This window comes from Saccostrea cucullata, unplaced genomic scaffold, assembly GCF_032062105.1.
Source record: "Saccostrea cucullata isolate Sc308-1 unplaced genomic scaffold, CSIRO_AGI_Scuc_v1 ctg123, whole genome shotgun sequence".
NCBI lineage: Eukaryota > Metazoa > Mollusca > Bivalvia > Ostreida > Ostreidae > Saccostrea > Saccostrea cuccullata.
Genome location: NW_026927579.1, coordinates 149,896 through 172,341, shown reverse-complemented (window position 1 = coordinate 172,341; position 22,446 = coordinate 149,896). Strand labels below are relative to the sequence as shown.

Genomic DNA, 22,446 nt, shown 5'->3' with positions numbered 1-22,446 from the left:
CAATCAGAACTGCAAGTACCTTTTAATATCAACTTTAGACTTCTTGTGTGCACAATCAGAATATTTTTGACACAATAATTTGCAAATCGCCGATAAATAGAATTTTTTGAGTTCTATTTTTATTGTACTTGTAGATGTAAAAGCAGTTGTCAATGATGTCAAAAAGCCTGAACCTTAATTTATCGGTATAATATTGTTATATAAGGTGTTGAAAAGTTGTACGTTTTGATGTTTATGATTTGGTTAGAAAAATGTGATTTCAAAATTTCTAAATGTTTCTTTGAAATTTTAAATACTCATACGATATAAGGATTACACCACTTCTCGAAAACATTGTCTTTGGTACTTAAAAAGTTTTTTCACGATTGTAATGAAAATTATGGAGATATGGAGATGACGAACAGTATTCAAGCTCAAAAGTCCATTAAACAATATAAAATTGAAGCAGAGCAAACAAGGACCTCCAAAACATCGGAGGTGGGATCAGGTACCATGGAGGAGTGAGCATCCCCTGCCGACCGGCCAAACTAGCCGTGTGGTCCTTCTCATAATCGGGAAATAAAGGCCATTTCATCGCAATTCATTGTCTATATAATGGCCTAACAATTAGTATGAAAAATGTCAGCCAGCATTTGACTTAATGATAATAATTGTATTTGCTGACAAGGCCATTGTATCGACCACAGAACTTACGAAATGATTACTTTAAACGAGACTCCTGATATTCATATTTCATCAACTTGCTTGTCAAAACTACCTCGTTACATGATTTGTTCATACGTAGAGCATCTCTTGCGTATCGAATCAACTGAGATATATAATCCTCGTATGCAGGTGATGAATGTATATTGCTGCATTCGTAAGGGGGTTGACGATTGAAAAGTAAGTCATCACGTTTATCATAAAGCTTGGTTGTTAGATTACCAAAAACGTCTTTTTCAAGTAAATTATCCATATATGAACAGGTGTGTCAGAGTCTGTGGAATACAATAATAGGTCTGCTTTGAACGGGACGCAATTGGTACCCACGTGGTTTCAATATATTATTACCATTATATATCTCTTCTATGTTAAGTTCATTGGGATATATTAACTCGATATTGAATGGAAATAACTGTTCATACGTCGCCAATATATCTAAATGCGAATTGAAGGCGCCAAGTATTATTTTCTACTCACGTATACTAGTAATGATTTGAATAAGTTTTCCTTCATATGAATACAAAAAAAAGGTCTGCTTATAGCGAACGCAATTGGTACTCATGGAATTCCGAAAGATTGTTGAAAGACCTGAATTCCAAATACTATACATGGATCTTGTTAATCAGAAACAAGCATCATTAAAATATCACTTGTGTGTATAATCAAAATGTGTCATCTGTCCTTAAATGTGAAAAAAGTTGTGTTAGGTCCAAAACTTTGTAATGGAAAAAACTACAAATTTATGCATCAATCATAGATCATTGCTTTAACCAGACTCATAACTCTTCAAATCATCAAAGAGTACACAGAAGGTTGAAACTTAATTGATGTTATGGTGTTGACCAAAGACCATTTTCGCACGCCAAAGGCCACTTTTAAAAAATATGAAAATTTTTGTGCTGTCCATAGTTGTCCATATCTTTTTGAAAAGGAAAAAGGTTTATGACCCCAAAACAAGTTATTAACTTTTGCCACCGTCAGTCACAACACTCACTCATAGTCATACTGACAAAGTGGAAGTACTGTCAGAAAAAGTTTTTTTCTCCATTCATAAAGGATAGAGATGAGGAAATGATACTTCAAGAAATACTAAAGGACTAAGGTAATGTTGCAACCAAATGTCATTTTGGCAAATTAATGCTTATACTGCATTGGAAATACTAAAACCGAAGTTTTTATCTTCCCAAATAATTTTTTAACTATAAAGATATTAATAAATTTTACTTTAATTCTTAATGTAGAAACAATTCCTCAAAAGTGATATCACGAAATTATTTTTTCTTATTCAAATTAATCTCATGAGCAGGCCCGTCTCTTTAAATTTAACCAAAGAGAGATAACTTATTTTCTACTATGTCGATATACAGTGTTCTACTTGAATTAGCTGCAGATCCGTAGCGTTATGGTTTTATATATTTGTCTTTGACCATAACGCTACAGATCCTGTAATGCAAAAAAGAATTTACGAGCGCGCTTTTGGGGTGAATTTCTCCACTTTCAAGCATTGGTCAATCAATTACCTTTCACTCCCTAATTCTAGACACATTCTGTAGCCAATATGTATATTTTATCCACCTTTCAACCATTTGTAGTTGTCTCTACAGGCAATAAAGTCGCTAGAAGTGAATTTTCAGCAATCTAACAAATAATTTTAATCAAGCCAGTTTATCACTTGTAGAGACAACTACAAATGGTTGAAAGGTGGATAAAATGTACATATTGGCTACAGAATGTGTCTAAAATTAGGGAGTGAAAGGTAATTAATTGACCAATGCTTGAAAGTGGAGAAATTCTCCCCAAAAGCGCGCAAAAAATATTGCGCCGTAAATTGCACCTTTTTTGCATTACAGGATCTGTAGCGTTATGGTCAAAGACAAATATATAAAACCATAACGCTACAGATCTGCAGCTATACTTGAATGTGCTCTCTAAAATTGTTGGAGCATTAAACTTGCAACATTTGCTTTTTGTGCAAAATCACGCTTAAAACTATGTGCTTTGTACAATTGTCCATGTATAGATGAATAGTTACAAATCAAAAATGAGGGAGATTTCAAATGATATTTCCTTATGAACTTTGAGACTGAAAAGTACAAAACAAGTTTAAGAATCAAGAAATTATTGATACTTTTAAAATTATTTTCTTCAATAGCATTCCTTAGCTTTCATACATTATCATATGATGAAATTAAAATTTTGCACTTCCATCTATAAGATTTTTGAAATATTTCGCAAAGGTGTACATTTTCATGCTATGAGATGTAACTTTACACCAATATACTCAATCGTTTTAATTTTGCAGCAAATGTAATCTGCTCTTTTTTTCTAAAAATATCATTAACTAAATGTTCATTCCATCACTAATCAGGTGCTCTAAACATTGGGCTACCAATGGCGGTATAACCCTCGAAGACCCACTACATTAACATGTTGACCTCCTCGGGACTTGAAGGTGAAGTCCAACCGGTGCCCAAAATATCAAGGTCTTGTATTTTAGGGCGAAGGTACTTAAAGGAGGGAGGAATATATTTTTACATATTGTTATTTGGACTCAACATGTAAATAGGGACCTTGATAGGCTTATGGTTAATTAAGGGGAGAGACCCTCCGATTTGAGAGATACATGTAACTTTCCAACTAAAAAATCCAAAAAATAACTCATAGATTTTTTTTTACCCGATTGTAAAATTGCGACCTTTCAGCATTCAATTCATTCAAACCTGACGAATGATGGAAACCTTTTAACTTCTAATCATTCTGCTTATTCTTTGACAATTGTTTCATTATATTAATGTAATACTGGTCCCAGCTGACAAAACAGGCTTGCAACAGCACTGTCGTTGTTTAAAAGTCTTATTATTTTGATTGTGATTTAAAGAAACTGGGATTTGATTCTACAAGTGGTAATCCAACTTATACCCATAACCCCCTTTCTAAGACCGAAATTGAATACTTTTAATATTCCCAACAACAAAAATATCTTTAAATTACCATTATGTATCTATATTGGATTCCGAAAATTCATTAAAATCCTGATATACAAAGATATATAGCTGATTCTACCTATACGAAGCCTCTTTCTTCAATCCTCACTTAATAAATATCTACGGTGTTGAAGGAAAAAAATTTCGGAGTACTAAGTTAGAAAACTTTATTCTGTATATAACTATCTAATTAACATTATATTGACAATAATTTTTATCTCTCTATAAGGAATGTTGTAAGTTATGATTACAATCGAGATTTTAAACAGACTAGTTTATTTTTTAAAGTTTACTATAAAGTAGAGTTTTTGGTCCTCTTCGTATATTTTTTTGTAAAACGGCCCCACGTCTTCCAACAATCTGTTGGAATACCCGCAGATACCATTTGCGCCCCGATATTAGCAAACCTTTTTGTATTCAGATGAAGCAGAATTTATCCAAAAAATTATGTTAAAAGAAAAAAACACTTGCTGTGGGCGTCAACTCGACAATTAGATATATCGACGACGTATTGTCAATTAACAATGATAATTTCCACTCTTATGTCGATACGATATACACCGGTGAGCTTGAGATAAAAGATACCACAGAGTCTGACACATCTGTTTCAAATTTAGATATTTTAATTGAAATAGATATAAATGATAATCTAACAACATTGTGACAAACTAGATGACTTACTTTTCAATCGTCAACTTACATTACTTATGCAGCAATATACATGACTGTACCTTCATCACGTGAATACAGACTTGATATCTCTCCGTTGATTCAATATGCAAGAGCACAGTTTACATATGAACAATTTCTAAAACGGGGTCAGTTATTGACAAACATGTTTCTGAAACAACAATATCAAAAGTCTCGTTTAAAGTCATCATTTCGGAAGTTCTATGATCGATAAAATGACCATGTCAAACAATACAATTTATCATTTAAGTCTGACTGACGTCTTTAAGACTAATTGTTAGGCCATTATATACACACAGATTTGTCGACGGATTTTAATTCCCTTTATTTCCCAATCATGACAAGGAGTATACGGCAGTATGACTTGTCGGCAGGGGATGGTCACTCCCCCATGGCACTTGGTCCCCCCTGATGTGTTGGAGGTCCATGTCTGCTCTGTTTTTTGTATTGTTTAATGGTCTTTTATTCATTTTCTCCATATATTTGATTCAAAATCTTAAATATGACAAGAAAGAAAACTTGCTGCATGTGGTCTTCAACTCTACATTTAGATATATAAAGCTTTATGATGACTAACTTTTCAATCGTCTACTTCCCCTACTTTTGCAGCAATATACACTCATCCCCTGCATACGGATTTTATTTATCTCAGTTGATTCGATACGCAAGAGCATGCTCTATGTATGAACAATTTCTAAAACGTGGTGAATTATCAACAAACAAATTGATGAATCAAGAATATCAGCAGTCTCGTTTAAAGTCATCATTTCGTAAGTTCTATGGTCGATACAATGACCTTATCAGAAAATACAATTTATCATTGTCAAATGCTGACTGACGTTTCTCAGACTAATTGCTAGCCCATTATTTGTATATTGAATTGAAGACGGCTTTTTCCGTAATTTCGCGATCATGACTAGGAGCAAAGGGCGGGAGTGACCTGTCGGCAGGAGATGCTCACTCCTCCATGGCACCTGATCCCACCTCTGATGTTTTGGAGGTCCGTGTTTGATCTGCTCCTGTTTTGTATTGTTTTATAGATTTTTGACCTTGAATACTGTCCGTTATCTCCATATGGGTACATCCCACTAATTATTTTTAGAATTGGTAGAAGAAGAAAGTAGTGCAGAAAAAATTACAAGTTCCATAATTTGCAGACTTGCATAAAAAAAAATTGGGCAGATGTACTGAATTGAGCCTCACACTTGTTGATAAGGAGTATCTTTCCTAACCAAAAAAGCTTGGAAAATGTAATTTATCAAGAAGATCAGCTGAATTATTTTGTGTATTATAATGCCAGTGATAATTCTGAAATCCCCCTACTTTCACTTTCATTTTTAGAGGTCCCCGCAGACAGACGCATTTTGCCGGAAAACGAATCTGACATGCCACCTCGAGATTTTAACCAAGGAAAGACAAGTTGATGTGCTTTGATTTGAGGGGTCACTCACTTCTGAACGAAAATTAGGGACATCGCTATGAGAAGAAACGTTGACATTGTCGCCTATGGGAAAACAATAAGTGGACTGTACCCATATTAGGAAGCCCATAAGTAAGTGAAAGATGTCATAAATCTTGAATTTATTTCAAAGTTGGTGTTTTCTATTATTTTCAGTTGTTCAAATTTATGAAAAAAACAATTCTTTAATTGTTGATACACATTTTTAAACAAATTGATTCATAAATAAAGTGTTTAGCCCCCCCCCCCCCCCCCCCCCCCCCATTGTTTAACCCCATGCTCCCCATACATGTATCACCCATTGTTTACACATGTATCATGTAGATTAAATGTATCGATTTATATAATTTATTTATTCAGAATCATAGATGTATAATTTGATTAAGAAGCAATTATAATTAGGAAGTACATGCTCCACTGTGGTTTATTTTCAATACACACAAGAAACATATATTGACGCAAGCGTCAAAAATCGGCCGCAAATCAATTAATTGTTCCTTTTATGAAGCATCTAAAGACTGAAATGGTGATGTAGATCTGCATCCAAAAATAACACCACTGTTACTTCGACCACTCCCCCTCCTCAGGTAACCGTACGGTAAAAAAATTGGGTCTTTAAAATAGCTTATATTTATCTGTTAATATATATCCACAGGGGCCTGTAACATACTATTTTTGATTTTACGTAATCACTATATATATACAAAAAAGGATAGTGATTACGTAAAATCAAAAACAGTATGTTACAGGCCCCTGTGTATATATATCCTCGTGACATTAAACGCTTGTGCACAACATTGCATGATTTTCTTAATTATATAATGCATGTTCAGTATTACATGTATACATATATAAGCAAAGTACCCCTGGTCCTCTGCGTCAACAAACCGTGGGCTGTATAATTAGGAGGCATTTACATTAAAAGTTTAAAACTGAAGTTTAATGTAATCTACAACTAGATATGCAGTGTAGTTTTAATTTGATAAAAACGCAACAAATATGAGGGGCTCCCTGCTCTCTCTTAGAGGAAAAAACTAAACTCCCTCTAGATCCGCCAATACATTTCTTCTCTTTCAGTTTCTTTGAGTTGTAGCGGGAAAATTCTTGGCACATTGTAAAACGTGCATTATCCTCGTCTGCTAAGGGCAAAATCTCGTAATATTCTGTAGCCTGCAAGGTCTTTTGATGAATTTATATTTACCCATATTTTTGAAAATTTTATATATGTACATGTGAACACGTCATTTTAAAATAAATACGTACGACAAATCATGTTTAAATAGAGAAAGTAAAATTGTGCAAAATACATAACGCGGTCTTTGCTTTAGACTAGGCCCAACACATGTCCTATTTTTCTCCGCACCTCAAACATGTCTAAGTTTCTCAATCAGGATTGGATGAAATATTTACCTCATTCTTCAATGTTCTTTATAAAAAAAAATAATTTTATATGTTTATTGTGCGTTCTTGTTAAACATTTAGACGCTCTTTTTAATATACTATTATATTAATGTTAAATATTTTTATCTAAATTGTTTTAAGTCCGCAGAAACGCACAGCGACTTCAAACTTTCATATCATATAACCGACCGCCTCCTGGCGGCCGGTAAAAAATTCACAAATGAGTTCGGGATCGGTATTCAATCGGGGTCAAGGTCGAAGTGAAAGTAGACTTAGCAGAAAGTTATCACAAGTTTAGCTTTTAAAAAAAGCTTAGAGAGTCAGCCAGTGGATTTTTCTTATCTGTGATAATGTTTCGAAGAATACATGTGTACTACGGTACTGAAAAAAAAATCATTATACCGGTATTGCATGTTTTGTCTCTTAATCAAAAGACAGATATAGTGTAATAAAAATTTAAGTTCAATTTCACAAAACATAATTCCATGAAATTATAAACCCATCTCATCGGATCTAAAGGAGTTTAATTTATGAGGATAGGGGACATATCAGTTTTAACAATCCCGCGGCCACCAAACGGAATCTCGTATTAAGCTTTACTATCACCCTGTAAGAGTTTGTCATGTTGCAGGTTGAATCACTCAGTGCTTCTGTGTTTAGACAACAATTAAAGACACCCTTGCCCCTGCGATAAAGTAACAGCCATACTGAACCTTTAATTGAGAATATCAATAAAGGGCCACTTAAATACATGTAACAAGTACGTACATTTTCTAGTACTTTTAAATTAGAAAAATTTCATTCAAACAGGTAACATGTAAGCTTTGTTTAGCCTAATCTTTGCATAATTTAAGATATGGGTATTTTTTATTTAAGTTGTTTAACTATCACTACTTTAATTTGACCTACCGTAGCTAGCTGAATTTAAACTTGAAACTTAAAAAAGTAGAATTGAAACAAAATAAACAACACGATGACTGGTAAACAAATTCATTTATCAAACCTGTATAACGTAAGAAAACTATAAATCCATTAATCTGATTGCCACAACATAAATAGTTTCATTCACTAAACAAATAATTCAGAGAATCTGCGTCTCCCACTTAGGAAAAAAAAGCATGGATTGCGCAGATCTTAAAAAAAGGGGGGTGGGTGGTCACGGGGCCATATGGTGGATCGAGTTATGGTATAAAATTTGATTGTAAAACGCAAAAATGTTTCTTTAGATATTGACTGGAAATGAAAGTTTCACACACACTCACACAGAGATGTGAATTTATTACCTTGACCTTTGAACGTCAAAATAAATCTACAGGTGTCTTCCTTTTAGCATAGGTTGTTGTGCTATAAAATTTCATTTCTAAAGCTCAAGGGCTTATCGAGATATTGCACGGACACAAAGGTGTTCAAACAGACATAATTTTGATTTCATTACCTTGACCATTGACATTTTTACCTCAAAATCAAGAGGGGTTTTCCATAGTAAGTTGTGTAAAATTTCACAACATAAGGTCAAGGGCTTCTCGAAATATTTCAAGGAATTGAAAGTGTTACAGACAGAACTACAGACAGGGGCCCTGTCCTGGGGCACGGAAGGACAGGCAGACCGAAATAAAATAATATCCTCCACCTTCCAGCGGGGGACATTACAAACGAGCAAGCTCAGCCAGTTGTGTCTCATCTCGAAGTATCCGTTGTATGCGCTAACAAGTCAGTTCACTGAATTGCATCGGGATCGAAATGATGTAATGAAAACGAAAGTAAAACTAATAAAAACTGAATAACTTCAAAATCTCTATTAAGCCGATGTTTATGTCGTATATTTAAATACATAAATAAAATAACTTCAACATACTTTACAAAAGACCTTCAATTAATGCGTCAAACACTGTGCAATATGAATTCATACAACTGTATGCTTAACTGCGTAGAACACATTTCACGATCAGATGCGAACCAGTTTAATTACTGCGAACGAGGTTTTAAAAACTGTGAAGTAGGATTGTACGCAAAGGTTCTAGAAATAAATAAGCATAAATGACTTTCTTATCTAAGTTGAATTTAAATTTACAGATTACCGTGGTGTTAAATAGGGATTTCTTTGTTTAATCTATACTGATTTTACTGAAATGAAATTAGCTAGAGTGATTTGCTGCAGAACTACCTCCCAGAATTCCAAAACGCGCAAGCGCATTTGAAGTTCTTCGTACCATAACTAGTCAGCCCGCGGGCTGACTAAAAACTGTTCAGTGCAGTGTTTAGCAGTATATAGGTGATGGGCATTTGTATTTTACACAGGAGGTAAGAGGTATATCTTGGTACAATATTTGTAAATAACAATTTAATGTTTTTGGAACATGTCAATGATCGGCACGTCACATACATGACATACATCATTTCAGATCAGTTGCGCGGTGAAGCTGGTTACAGTTGTCTGGGAGTTAAACGACGTGTGTGAACATGCACATTAACTTCTTTTTTCTCATATTTTTTAGCAATTGCATTACATGTATTTGTTGAATGTACAATTATTGTCAGTAAAACATGATTTTTACCTATTCTGCTGAATTAACTTAATTACCAATGTTAACAGTGTGATTTCAGGTGGGAGCAAATTAATCATTTTTTAAATTAATTAATTTCAAGTAATGGGCATAAAAGGAATATGGTAAAATTGTACGCGTTGAATGTCTGTGTGTCTGTCTGTCTGCAAATGTGATATTGTGCCATTTATTGTATTGATTTTTTTTAGGTTCATGGTGATTGGTGCAGGAAAAACATGAGGTCCATGCAGATGGTGTTTAAAACTATTGGCCAGCAAATGCACACCCATTTGAATACATCTTGAAACAGCACCAGCAAAATGTGACAGTCGGCAAAATGTGTAAGTTAAAGTTTTCTAAAAAAAAAAAAATTCATTGAAGTGGGGGATGGGGTGGGGGTGAGGAAATTTACATATTTAACAGGAGATCAGAATGTGAAAGTATTTAGCTATAACTAATCTGTACATGCACTGCTATATACATTTTGCACTTATATAGATTTTTTCTTGTTTAAGAATTTCAAATTAATTAGATCTACATCTTTGTTTTGTAAATTATGTTATTAAGATTACACGGATACAAGAATTGAAGTTTCATGAATATTTGACAGTCGACATTATGCGATTTGTCAGGAAATTCAAAATTTTGTCTCATTTTCCTACAAATTACAAAATGGTTACCATGGAAACAAAACAACTTTAGTGGATTATTTATTTAATCCGCAAAACCACATATTTTCATTTTTTAAAGTTAATAATAGTATATATATACATTTGTGGTATCTCTCCATTATATAAACATACAGAGAGAAAATATCTTCAATTCTGTATGAAGTTTGTCAGAGGTCAGAGGTCAATACGTGACCTAATCACACGGCGCAATAACATCTACCGGTACATAAATTATAAAACGACCTGCTCTACTTGCTTTTCATGTATAAAAATGAATAAAATAAGCAAGTAAAATTTTTTTATTTTAAATGTAAACAAGTATTTCATACAGTTTTTGGGCTATCGATTCAACCTGTGAACATAGAGAAAACTAGGAGCCTAGCGTTTGTTTACATTTTTCTTTACCTTTGTCAGCTGCACAGTCTCTAACGTTCATCCTTATTTTTTGGACAGACCTTTGGTTAAATTTTCATTATAAACTTTTATTTTATCTTTAAATTTTACTCACGATAAATGTGTAAATCTCTTGGAAAATATATTTGCAATCATGCCATGAACAGCTGCAAAACACCTGGGCGTTTTTGTAGTTCAATGTAAAGCTGTCGCCATTGTCTCCGTGTTTATCAGTGTTTTACGATAAGTATGCCTTTAGTTACTGAAACCGTGAAATGTTTTTGATCAAACTGCAAATTAACTGGCTCGGACAGGTGTCTCAGTCCATCGGATCCATCCATCCCTTTCCAGCGACCGAAAATCCTCCAACTTTTTATCATCAAACTTCGGACGTGTTTCTTGTGTCTTTTCAGCATCAATTATCATTTTTCACGAATAAAATATTCCCAGACAACAATCTGTTCACTATTACTGATCACAAGTAGCCTTTCACAAAATATTCCCTTCGAAATAGATTCCTTAGCCTGACGAATTCGAAGCGTAACCGCCATGCAAGCCGATTTACACCTTGCATCATTTTTCAAAATCTACGACGGACGGTTAGTGCAATAATTTAAATTCGAAAATATTCAATTGTCTGTCTCAAATGTATATATAAGTAATAAATAACAAGTTTATAAACTTCAATGGGAATTGAAGTGGGTCCATGCAGTGTATCAAATCTTCTGAGAAGGCCTTCGGCCTTCACAGGATTTGATCACGTGACCGACCCACTTCAATTCCCATTGAAGTTTATAAACTTGTTATTTATTTCTTAAATAAGCACTGATTTTGTCTTATATGAAAAGTACGGGAAAAGTAATGATACACATGTATTGAGCTATCCATTATTATGATGTCATTGTGACGTCATAGATGAGTAAATTTGCATTGGTATAAAAATTGCTTTGAAACTGTAATGGTTAGGGCCGTGGATATCGGCCTGGATAGCTCAGTAGGTAGAGCACCTGACTAGAGATACAGGGGTCCCGGGTTCGATTCCCGGTCCAGCCATGCATTTTCTCCTTTCCTGTCACAGATTTGGTGCCGTGCCATGCCCTGGAATTGACAGGTGATAGACCTGCCAGGGATGAGCCTGGGTTGGGGTCTTTGGAGGGCCAAAGACCTTTAAGGAGGGAGGAATGTAATGGTTAGGGCCGTGGATATCGGCCTGGATAGCTCAGTAGGTAGAGCACCTGACTAGAGATACAGGGGTCCCGGGTTCGATTCCCGGTCCAGCCATGCATTTTCTCCTTTCCTGTCACAAAACAAATGATTCTATATAGGATTATAAAGGCTTATAACTTTCTTATTCATAGACCAAATTTCATGAATGATACATCAATGGACAGGAAATAATCAGTTCTTTTTTATTTTACTACTTTCGGGGTATTTGTTAACTTCATTTTTTGGTTATTTCTGGAGAAACTATGAATTAGAGGGTGAAAAGTGGTCATATTTTGTGCGGAAATGCATTAATTTTTTAAAATAAGTGAAATTGACCCAATTAAGTGCTTGATTATGATTTGACTATATGTATTTAAAGTTATGAAGTTGATTAAGAATGGTATAAATGTGTTAATAGGCTAAAATTTAAGGTAATACTTGGGTGCCGTTTTGGCTAGATTGGAGCATTTTTTAAGGATATTACACATAGAACTGTAAATGCTGTAAAATCTTAATTAATTGTTGAATTTTCATGAAACTTGGCATGATGTCTCTACTTATGCTCTAGATTGACAAACTGTGTGAAATATTGTAAAATCAAAAAAATGCTTTTTCATATTGGGTACATCCCACTAATTATTTTTAGAATTGGTAGGAGAAGAAAGTAGTGCAGAAAAAATTACAAGTTCCATAATTTGCAGACTTGCATAAAAAAAATTGGGCAGATGTACTGAATTGAGCCTCACACTTGTTGATAAGGAGTATCTTTCCTACCAAAAAAGCTTGGAAAATGTAATTTATCAAGAAGATCAGCTGAATTATTTTGTGTATTATAACGCCAGTGATAATTCTGAAATTCCCCTACTTTCACTTTCATTTTTAGAGGTCCCCGCAGACAGACGCATTTTGCCGGAAAACGAATCTGACATGCCACCTCGAGATTTTAACCAAGGAAAGACAAGTTGATGTGCTTTGATTTGAGGGGTCACTCACTTCTGAACGAAAATTAGGGACATCGCTATGAGAAGAAACGTTGACATTGTCGCCTATGGGAAAACAATAAGTGGACTGTACCCATATGCTACATTTATGTTTTGACATATACCTTTGGGACCATCAACTTTCCTTATACTATTGCAGCAGTATACCCTTATCATTATCATCATACGAAGTTTATATCTCACGGTGGATTCCATACTCAAGAAAATGTTCTACGAATGAACAATTTCTAAATCGAGTTTTATATTAGTTTTTGTTGCAATATCTTCCTGCTTCTGATTTGCTGTGCAACAAATATACTACATTGGCGTCGGAAGCTAATTGAAAGTGGGGGGGGGGGGGGGGCTAAGTGTAATAAAATTTCTTTTTTTACCTTCAAAAAAAAACCTGACAAGCAAAAAAAAAAAAAAAAAAAAAAAGGAAATGTCCGTTTCCCAGACGCGAAAATCCTATTTTTCGTGGGGGGGGGGGGGGGGGGGTTAGGTTCAAACTTTAGTACCTAAGTTTTTCTCCAAACACCAAACCAAAACTTTACCCATTTTTAGCCTATACTGCGAAGTGTCTGTGGAAAGTGGGGGGGCTAAACCTACGAAACAAGGTTCTATGTCTATAGTATGTATATTTTTGGGAAAAAAGTGGGGGGGGGGGGCTAAGCCCCCACTAGCCCCCCCGGTTCCGACGCCTATGTACTAGTAGCATCCGCATCATAATTGACGACATTGAAGCGTGAATTTATATCTAGAGCTAAAGTATCATACCGTTTAAGTGGAAATTTAAAAGTGGGTATTAATAGTCCATGTAACATAACAATGGTCATTATTTACAAAAATGCTGATATTAATGAATATATACGTTCAGATTTTAAAGTCTTAAGCTCAGTGAAGCCTTTCTTAAACAGAGAACGGGGAACAAATATTTAGATACAATGACCTTGTCAGAAAATACAATTTATTATTGTCAAATGCTGACTGACGTTTCTCAGACTAATTGTAAGTCCATTATTTATATATTGAATTGAAGACGGATTTTTCCGTAATTTTGCGGTGATGACTACATGTAGGAGCATAGGGCGGGAGTGACCTGTCGGCAGGAGATGCTCACTCCTCCATGGCACCTGATCCCACCTCTGAGGTTTTGGAGGTCCGTGTTTAATCTGCTCATGTTTTGTACTGTTTTATATATTATTGATCTTGAATACTGTCTGTTATCTCCATATGCTACATTTATGTTTTGACATATACCTTTGGGATCATCAACTTTCCTTATACTATTGCAGCAATATACTCTTATCATCATACGAAGTTTATATCTCACTGTTGATTCCATACGCAAGAAAATGCTCTACGAATGAACAATTTCTAAATCGAGTTTTATATTAGTTTTTGTTGCAATATCTTCCTGCTTCTGATTTGCTGTGCAAAAAATATAGCATCTGCATCATATGTGACGACATTGAAGCGTGGATTTGTATCTATAGCTCAATTATCATACCGTATAAGTGGAAATTTAAAAGTGGGTATTAATAGTCCATAACATAACAATGGTCACTATTTACAAAAAATGCTGATATTAATGAATATATATATACGTTCAGATTTTAAAGTCTTAAGCTCAGTGAAGCCTTTCTTAAACAGAGAAAGGGAGACAAATATTTACATATTAATTATAACCTGTTTTTCAATTTAAAAAAAAAGAATATTAAAATTTGCAAACATTCGATCATGACCAATTGATTTTTTGTAAGAATCTTTCGAGTCCATACTGGAACGTCCATCTATTATACGTCTAAGTCTCCAACGTTTTTATTGAAGTGTATCTTCTGTAAAGTATAGAATACACTCATTCAGCTTACACTCATTTGCAACTGCAAAACTGCTTCAAACACACAATACGCAGACTATGAAATTAATTAAAGTCCTCAAAGGACTAAAAGGCGTGTCGGTAATATTTTAATTATCAAAATGTACTGTTTTGTTACTTCTCTTACGCAAGTTTCTTTCTATTTTGTAATAAAGATATTCCTGTTTTAATATCCCAAACGTAAAACAGAAAAAGTCTCAAAATGAATATCACGATCCTACCTTGGCTCGAATAGGTTAGGAATTATGCTCTTTAATACCGAAGATGCTTCAAACTGTTATAAAGGTTTTTCTACTACATGTAAAATATATTAACATAAGTTTATTGAAAATGTCCACTAAAATCTGTTTGTAAATGTGCCCTTATATTTGACAGTAAAATATCCTATATTGATTGAATTATCAAACACATTAGACCTTAATTTCTCTGTTCTTAGAAACAACTTTCATTTTAACTTTCATATTTTTATATCAAAGTTTCCATTTAAACGAATTTCATCATACTGGAATAATACCTCCTACTAGTACTTTGTAAATTATTTGCATGACTACCCTTTTTGATTGCAGAGAAGGAAAGGCTTCGATGTCATCTTGGTATTAAGTTTTTTTTTAAAGAATTTAATTGTTATTTTTTTCCCCGTGAATTTGCATATTAGGTAAAAAAAAATGTTTGAACAATCTGATGGATCTTTTATGAGTCTTATTGGCTTACACATTTTTGATTGGAAATAGTTATTACTCCTATGAACAGAAAAACAAGGCAAATGTAGATTAATTAACTGCACCTAACATTTTCCTGAATTAGCCTACGGCTCAAGCTCCACGAACACAAATCTTATTCTGATAAATGCAACTTTATTTTGAATTTATCTTCTGTGATTAAATGTTTGGTTGAAATTCTTCTAAAATGTTTATGAAATATTATATGCACTTTAAAAATCAATGCGGTAGATATGGAATTCAAGTATACTTCACTTTAGAAAACTGTTGTTTTCTTCTACATTTCATCGCACAGGTTCTGAAATGATTTTAGATAAATATTGCTAATTTAGGGTTAAAATTCTAGCACCGTTAAATATGATAAAAAACACAAGTTCACTGTACTTAAAATAGGATCTTCTATGATTTGCGGGTGGATATGTTTTTCTGAAATTTTGTTTGTTTGCCTTCTATTCATGATTGTCATCTGATTTTTTATTGAATTTATTTATCTACTGACCAAACTTTTGCCAAGCAAGTTATAAAAAGGGATTTATTTAGCTTTATATTTCAAACTGTATAAAATCAATATATTGAAACAAAGAAGATTATGGAATTTCAAAAAGTCCCGGAAATGAAATGTCTACTTCATTTTCGAAGAATCAATATTCAAAACACTATTACTATTGGATTTATTTTTTAATAGCCATCTCTTAATTTTTTTTAGTAGGTATTGATTAGAAAAATATTTCACACATTTCGATATCATACTAGAATGTTGATATCTCTTTTGGGACTAATTATTTTTTACCTATTGGATATCAAAATTGGAATATCTTTAATGCAATACAAAAGACATGCAGAATTTAGGAAGGAAGCATATTTTGATAACCTTTTACCGACCAATTTAAATTACTCCCTGGCGTCTTTTGAGGACATGGGACTCAGATCCTGTGGTGTAGCGTGCCTGGAGACTCTGCCTATATGTGCGGGATTCCTGTACAATAGAAGATCTAAGTCATGTAAGTTAATGAGACTGTATCTGGATAAACGGTTTCTGACTGTGCCGTTTGATGGCTGGAAGTTCTACTACGATACTAAAGGTAAAACTAAAAAATAATAATAAATACCGTGAAATCACAAATTTTTATTGAGGGTTAATTTTCGTTGTTTTTAAGGTATGTAGAGACGCACGGATTTATATCCACAATGAAATGAAAATTTTTATATGCAATACTACTAATAAAACATTTTCCAACCACGAGATCAATTCAAATCTCCACAAACCTCGAAAATTTGACCACACGAATAAAATGTGATTTTACAGTAAATAAAAAAATTTAAATGTTCTTTATTTGTATTTAGATCGTTCATGTTTTTACAAAGCCTAAAATCACTTTAAATCACTTAAAAGGTGTTCTCTCTTTGCTGTTAATCACAATGGCTGCAAAAATTTTGTTTGTATATAGTCTTTTATACATCACATAATTATGACAAAAATTTTACTAGACTGGATGTAAACATATGACATGTTGCTTCCATTGAGCATGACTTTGTTAAACGTTAACGTCATCTGTATTTCTTTTTGAAAGCTTGCGATCCTGGGTGGACACCATATAACGGCCATTGCTATCTACTTGGGAATTCACTGCTAACATGGACGACTTCTCAGGTAAATGAAGCCATGATAATTTATGCAGTCATCTTAGATTTTATTAAAAATTATCAAGTTTTATTATATCTAGGTACAATGTCAGGCTTATGGAGGATATGTTCTTGAAGTAGAGTCGGTCGAGGAAAATATGTGGATAACAGAAATCTTCCTACCTATACCAGATAGTGAGTACACCGCACAGTAAATACAATCTGAATTGATCACTCACTTTGAATTTGAAAATATAAAATATTTGCAAGTTACTAAATTAATTTGTAATTATAGAATAATCTTCCATTTATATGTTTCATTCTACTTTTTTCTGATCCACAGAGGTCGACCAAAAACATACTAGTAAAGGTATCAGATTTGCATATCGTAGCTAGCTAGTCGACATAGACTGTGAAGGTATCATGTATTTGCAGATGAATGCTCGGAATGGCGATTTTGCAATGTGTGGATTGGTGCCACTGATAGCGATATAGAGGGCACGTTTACCTGGATCAGAAACAAGGAGGAACTGACATACCTGCCTTGGGACGTCGGACAGCCGGACGATAAAAATGGACAGGACTGTATCCGACTTAATTCTTCTGGCAGATGGAAGGATGCTTCCTGTAAAGATAACAATCGCATGAATTATATTTGTGAGAAAAATTCAAGCTAATTAAAAAAAAAACATTGTAAAATCAAACATGAATTTTTATTGTAACTTTTAACTGAACTCTGTTGGTTTTTTCTCTCTGCAGTTGGATTTGCGTGTTTTATATCCATTGAAAACATGATATGTGCAAAAACAGATGTTTAAAGTATAAATCAGGGTTTATCATTAGAAAAAAGGATAGGTGTTACTACATGTAGCTGCAGATCTGTAGGTCCCTGGTCTAAAAAAATTGGATGGAAGACCTGAGAGCTAGAGTGCTACCATTGAAAAAAAGTGTTAGTTAATGCGTTTCTTCGAAATACAGGGTGATCATTACCGCTACATTTTATTAATAAGACAATGGGTGATTACAACTCAGTACCGCTACAATATTCGTATCTATCAACAAAGATATGGAAATATGAGTTTAGATTCAATATGATATGAGTCAGAAAAAAATGATATCGATAATTATATGAAAATGGTGAGATTTTCAGAGAGCAATGCATGTATACGTCAAGCAAATGGCCTTCAATGCTCTACCAAATCTGGGTGTTGTACATGTCTCGATTTTAAGACTTTCAAAAATGATTTTCTAAAATAAAATGAATTTTTAACAAAAAGGTGAAAACGTGAAAAGAAAAACAAATAGCGGAAAGATATGCACATATACAAACATTATATATTATTCTGTTACTTTTAACTAGATGTACTGTGAGCACTGAGCTCACTAAATGATACCTCTTCCTCCCATATAATTATAATTACGAAATCCATGTTTTGCTCCGGGAGACCCGATAAAAGTAGCAGATCAAAAAGTAAATTGGAGATGCACAATGGCAATATATAACAAAGATTGTGTGAAAGTTTCATTAAATTCCATTCAAAGGTATAAGAGGTGTTGCGGATAAGAAGTGGGTACCCCAAAGCGTAACAGATGGACGTACAGACGGATGGACATCCCGATCACAGTATACCCCCTTCTTTTCAAGCGGGGGATATAACAAGTCACAAAACATTGCAAAAGGTGAATCTTAAAGAAACCATTAAAAAGTAATCAAAAATGGCCCGAAGTAAAGTGTCTGTTAATTGGTCCAGTGGTCAATCAATTTACACTTCGGAGTTCCCATTCAAAAAGCCCCGTACAGGCAGTCTGTATTAATGTGGGAGTCAGTGCTCAGTAGCGTATAAAATGTAGTAATAGTATTATATCAGATCTTGCGTGGACAGAAAAGTAAAAAACGAAAACTAGAATCGTGTACATTAAACTCCGGATTTTATTTTTCCAGGAATCATGAAGTTCATGTACATGTATATTGTGTAAAAATACAGTCAATATCGTCAAAATGTTACCAAAGACAATGTTTGTCTGTGAACAAGCATGTGCTATCAAGCCCAAGGCATATATTTTTTATCAATAATTACGAAAATTCTGTGTAAGAGTTAATTTTATTTACAATACAAACGAACGCCTGTGATTCTTGCCGGAAACGTAGTACATACATTGCATTTTTGCGTTGGTTACTTCTTAAATAAATAGACTGTTAAGTTTTTTGAAAAATTAATCATTCAAGAATGTTCAAAACAACGTTTAAACATCAGTGGTTGAAAATTAATATATGTATTCATAACCACTGTTGTAAAATGTTGTGGTAATAGTAATTCAAAAACCCAAAACACTAAAACATTTCCAATTAATTTTCCTATATAATTTTTTTCGCATATGGGTTGGATACACGGGTCAAGCTGAATTCAAGCAGGCTTTTACCTACCCCTCCACTTTCAATGTAATAGGAAGAGAAGGATGAGAGTGGCAGAGAGAGTGTGGGAGAGAATGGAAGAATGAGAGACAAAGAGGTGAGAGAGAGAAAAACAGGGTGTGAAGGGGAGAGGATGGGATGAGAGAGTGACACATAGATGGTGAATAAGAGAGATTGAAAGGTTGAAGCGAGAGGTGGGAGAGGGAAATTTATCATATAGTTAATTCTGACATTATGTCTCAGCTATGGCCATGGGGTGTCTTTAAACATCTTAAAGCTGACATGAACTCTTAAAAAGGCATCATTTTTCATCTTTGTACGACTTACTACATTCCTGTAAGCCTTTGTCCGCCATATTTCTTCGATTCCGCCATATTTAATTGAAAATTTTTGGCCGCCTGTACCTGTTATATAAAGCCTGGTGCATTTGTTTCACTTGAGTGATTTTCTAGCCTGGCTGTCGACATACATGTACACATCTCCGATAGCATAGTTGTCATAAATCCATAAACTGACCAGATACATGTTTTAAAAGTGAACAAAAACTAGAACTTTACTATGAAGTAAATTATTTTTGAATGTATTTGCTGCAATTTAGAAAAAATAACACGGAAATGAGCAAAAGCCGTTTGGATATGCACGCATGCAAGTCGAGAATACGCATCGAACGCAATGATAAAGATATTTACCTGAATACTGCTATCGTTACAGGGATGTGCACATGTCGAAAGAAATATCCTATTTTTACTTTTATTGAAATATGCATCTCAGAATTCATGCAATCCATTGCTAACTGAACAGTAAAAAATTGTCACCACATAGCACTTGGACACACGTGGTCCACGACGATAGTCTATTTGGTCAGGGGAAATTTCAAAGGTGGAAAGTATTTTGGTTGACTGAAAAAGTGCAATTTTTTTCAAAAATAAATATTACTCTTGTCTGTATATGTAAATGTAAACAAAATTTTTAGACTTGGCTTAATTACATTAAATTTATTTTATAGCATGCAACATTACGAATCATTCATCCTTTGACGAGATTCTCCCGTGAAAGGGGGGGGGGGGGTAAAAATAATGCATAACGCTCTCTGAAAAGATCGGATTTTTTTTACGATCAAATATTTTCATTATAAATAATGTGTATTGGCTTTATTTATTTATTTTTTTTTAAATAAAGACCTTATATAACTTGATTTAAACTTATTTTCATAATTTTATACACAATAAACGAGTTTGATTCTATGGTACATGAATAATCAAAATTTTGCAGAATTCATTGGCGGATCCAGAGGTGGAGTGGGGTTCCAGGGATTGGAACACTCGGCCTTTATTTTTGTACACACATACACAGAGAGAGAGAGAGAGAGAAAGAGAGAGAGAGAGAGAGAATGTTTTTTTCTGTAATATAGAGTATAGATATTTATACGTCTAATAATATGAATAATTTGAAGAAATAAAAAAAATCTCTGTCCTTTCAGTTCTCTAGATCTGTAGATTTTCGCGGATTTGCTTTCCTCCGCGTACCTTCAATCATTTTTCAATCAACTATTTGAATCTCTTCACCATTTTACAACAGTATACAAAAATCACAAAAATATATAGGTAATTTTATACATAACAGTAGATCTATAAAGCATGCTTGAATAAGAAACTAAACAAAAAAATTGTACGTTGCTATAAATGTGAAGTATGGGAATTTAGGCGGGGCATATTTTATTTTTTTTTCTTTATAAACGAGCACAATTTTATCAGAAAACAGTGTTTATTGTTATTCATAATGTGTTTAAAATTAATCACATTCTGAAATTTTATGCTTTTTTTCTGTTAAGCATAGCATTCTTTCTGAAAGTAGCGAGCTGCACTTTAGTATGTAATGAAACTCACCTCTGAGTTCTTTTAAATTACAATGGGGACAAATTTCTATCTTGTCTTGGTAACCCTGTCTAATGGCTTCGACCACCCCCAAGTAACATGCAAGGAAGATTCCAGCGAACTTTTTTACCATTTTTGGACCATTTTCAGAAGTAACTAACTTTAAGAAGTATGCATGAAATATTTCGATTCGGTAAAGATAAAGGTTTAAAATGTTCCCGTAGTATGCAGATGGAGGGGGGGGGGGGGGGCTTTTTCTGAGGACAATCTTTGCCCCAGTTTTAAATAAATTAAAATTTTGATTTAGAAGCTCCCTCCACATTTTTTGTTTGCAGGAAAATACGCAGATTCAAGCATTCAAAAGTAATGTACTGAACAGAAAAGTTACAGGAAGCCTCCTTTATCCCCTACAAAAAAGGATTGTATAGAGTGTGATGCATAGGTTTTTTAGCTCACCTGAGCTGAAAGCTCAAGTGAGCTTTTCTGATCACCCGGTGCTCGTCCGTCCGTCTGTCTGTCCGTTTGTAAACTTTTCACATTTTCAACTTCTTCTCAAGAACCACTGGGCCAATTTTAACCAAACTTGGTACAAAGCATCCTTGGGGAAAGGGGAATATAAATTGTTAAAATCAAGGGCCAAGTTCCCTTCCAAGGGGAGATAATCAGGAAAATACAAAAATAGGGTAGGGTCATTTAAAAATCTTCTTCTCAAGAACCACTGGGCCAGGAAAGCTGAAACTTATGTGGGAGCATCCTTGGGTAGTGTAGATATTAAATTGTTAAAATCATGACCCCCGGGGGTAGGGCGGGGCCACAATAGGGAACCAATTTTTACATAGAAATATATAGAACAAATCTTTAAAAATCTTCTTCTCAAGAACCACTGGGCCAGGAAAGCTGAAACTTATA

General features: G+C 34.0%; 1 protein-coding gene and 1 long non-coding RNA gene across 3 annotated transcripts; both read left to right on the top strand.

Annotated features, from left to right (window-relative positions):
• The first annotated feature begins 5,701 nt into the window (after positions 1-5,701).
• Positions 5,702-13,201, top strand: LOC134274840 (uncharacterized). 2 transcript variants are annotated; one of them, XR_009993722.1, is made up of 3 exons: positions 5,702-5,928; positions 9,989-10,120; positions 12,933-13,164. It is a non-coding gene; the product is annotated as an uncharacterized LOC134274840 (long non-coding RNA). The 2 variants fall into 2 exon arrangements; XR_009993723.1 differs by lacking the exon at positions 5,702-5,928 and adding an exon at positions 9,519-9,537 and having other exon boundaries at positions 12,933-13,201.
• Positions 13,202-16,543: 3,342 nt separating this feature from the next.
• Positions 16,544-17,927, top strand: LOC134274825 (perlucin-like protein). Its single transcript, XM_062757063.1, has 4 exons — positions 16,544-16,709; positions 17,199-17,278; positions 17,352-17,445; positions 17,686-17,927. The coding sequence occupies exons 1-4, from the start codon at positions 16,544-16,546 to the stop codon at positions 17,925-17,927; spliced, it is 582 nt and encodes a 193-aa protein (XP_062613047.1).
• The last annotated feature ends 4,519 nt before the right edge of the window (positions 17,928-22,446 follow it).

What these genes read in the sequence shown, in the direction of transcription:
- LOC134274825 (XM_062757063.1), top strand. Translation starts at nt 16,544, where the DNA reads ATGGGACTCAGATCCTGTGGTGTAGCGTGCCTGGAGACTCTGCCTATA. An exon ending in GTTCTACTACGATACTAAAG is followed by an intron (nt 16,710 to 17,198) that starts GTAAAACTAAAA and finishes TCTTTTTGAAAG; the next exon opens with CTTGCGATCCTGGGTGGACA. An exon ending in TAACATGGACGACTTCTCAG is followed by an intron (nt 17,279 to 17,351) that starts GTAAATGAAGCC and finishes TATTATATCTAG; the next exon opens with GTACAATGTCAGGCTTATGG.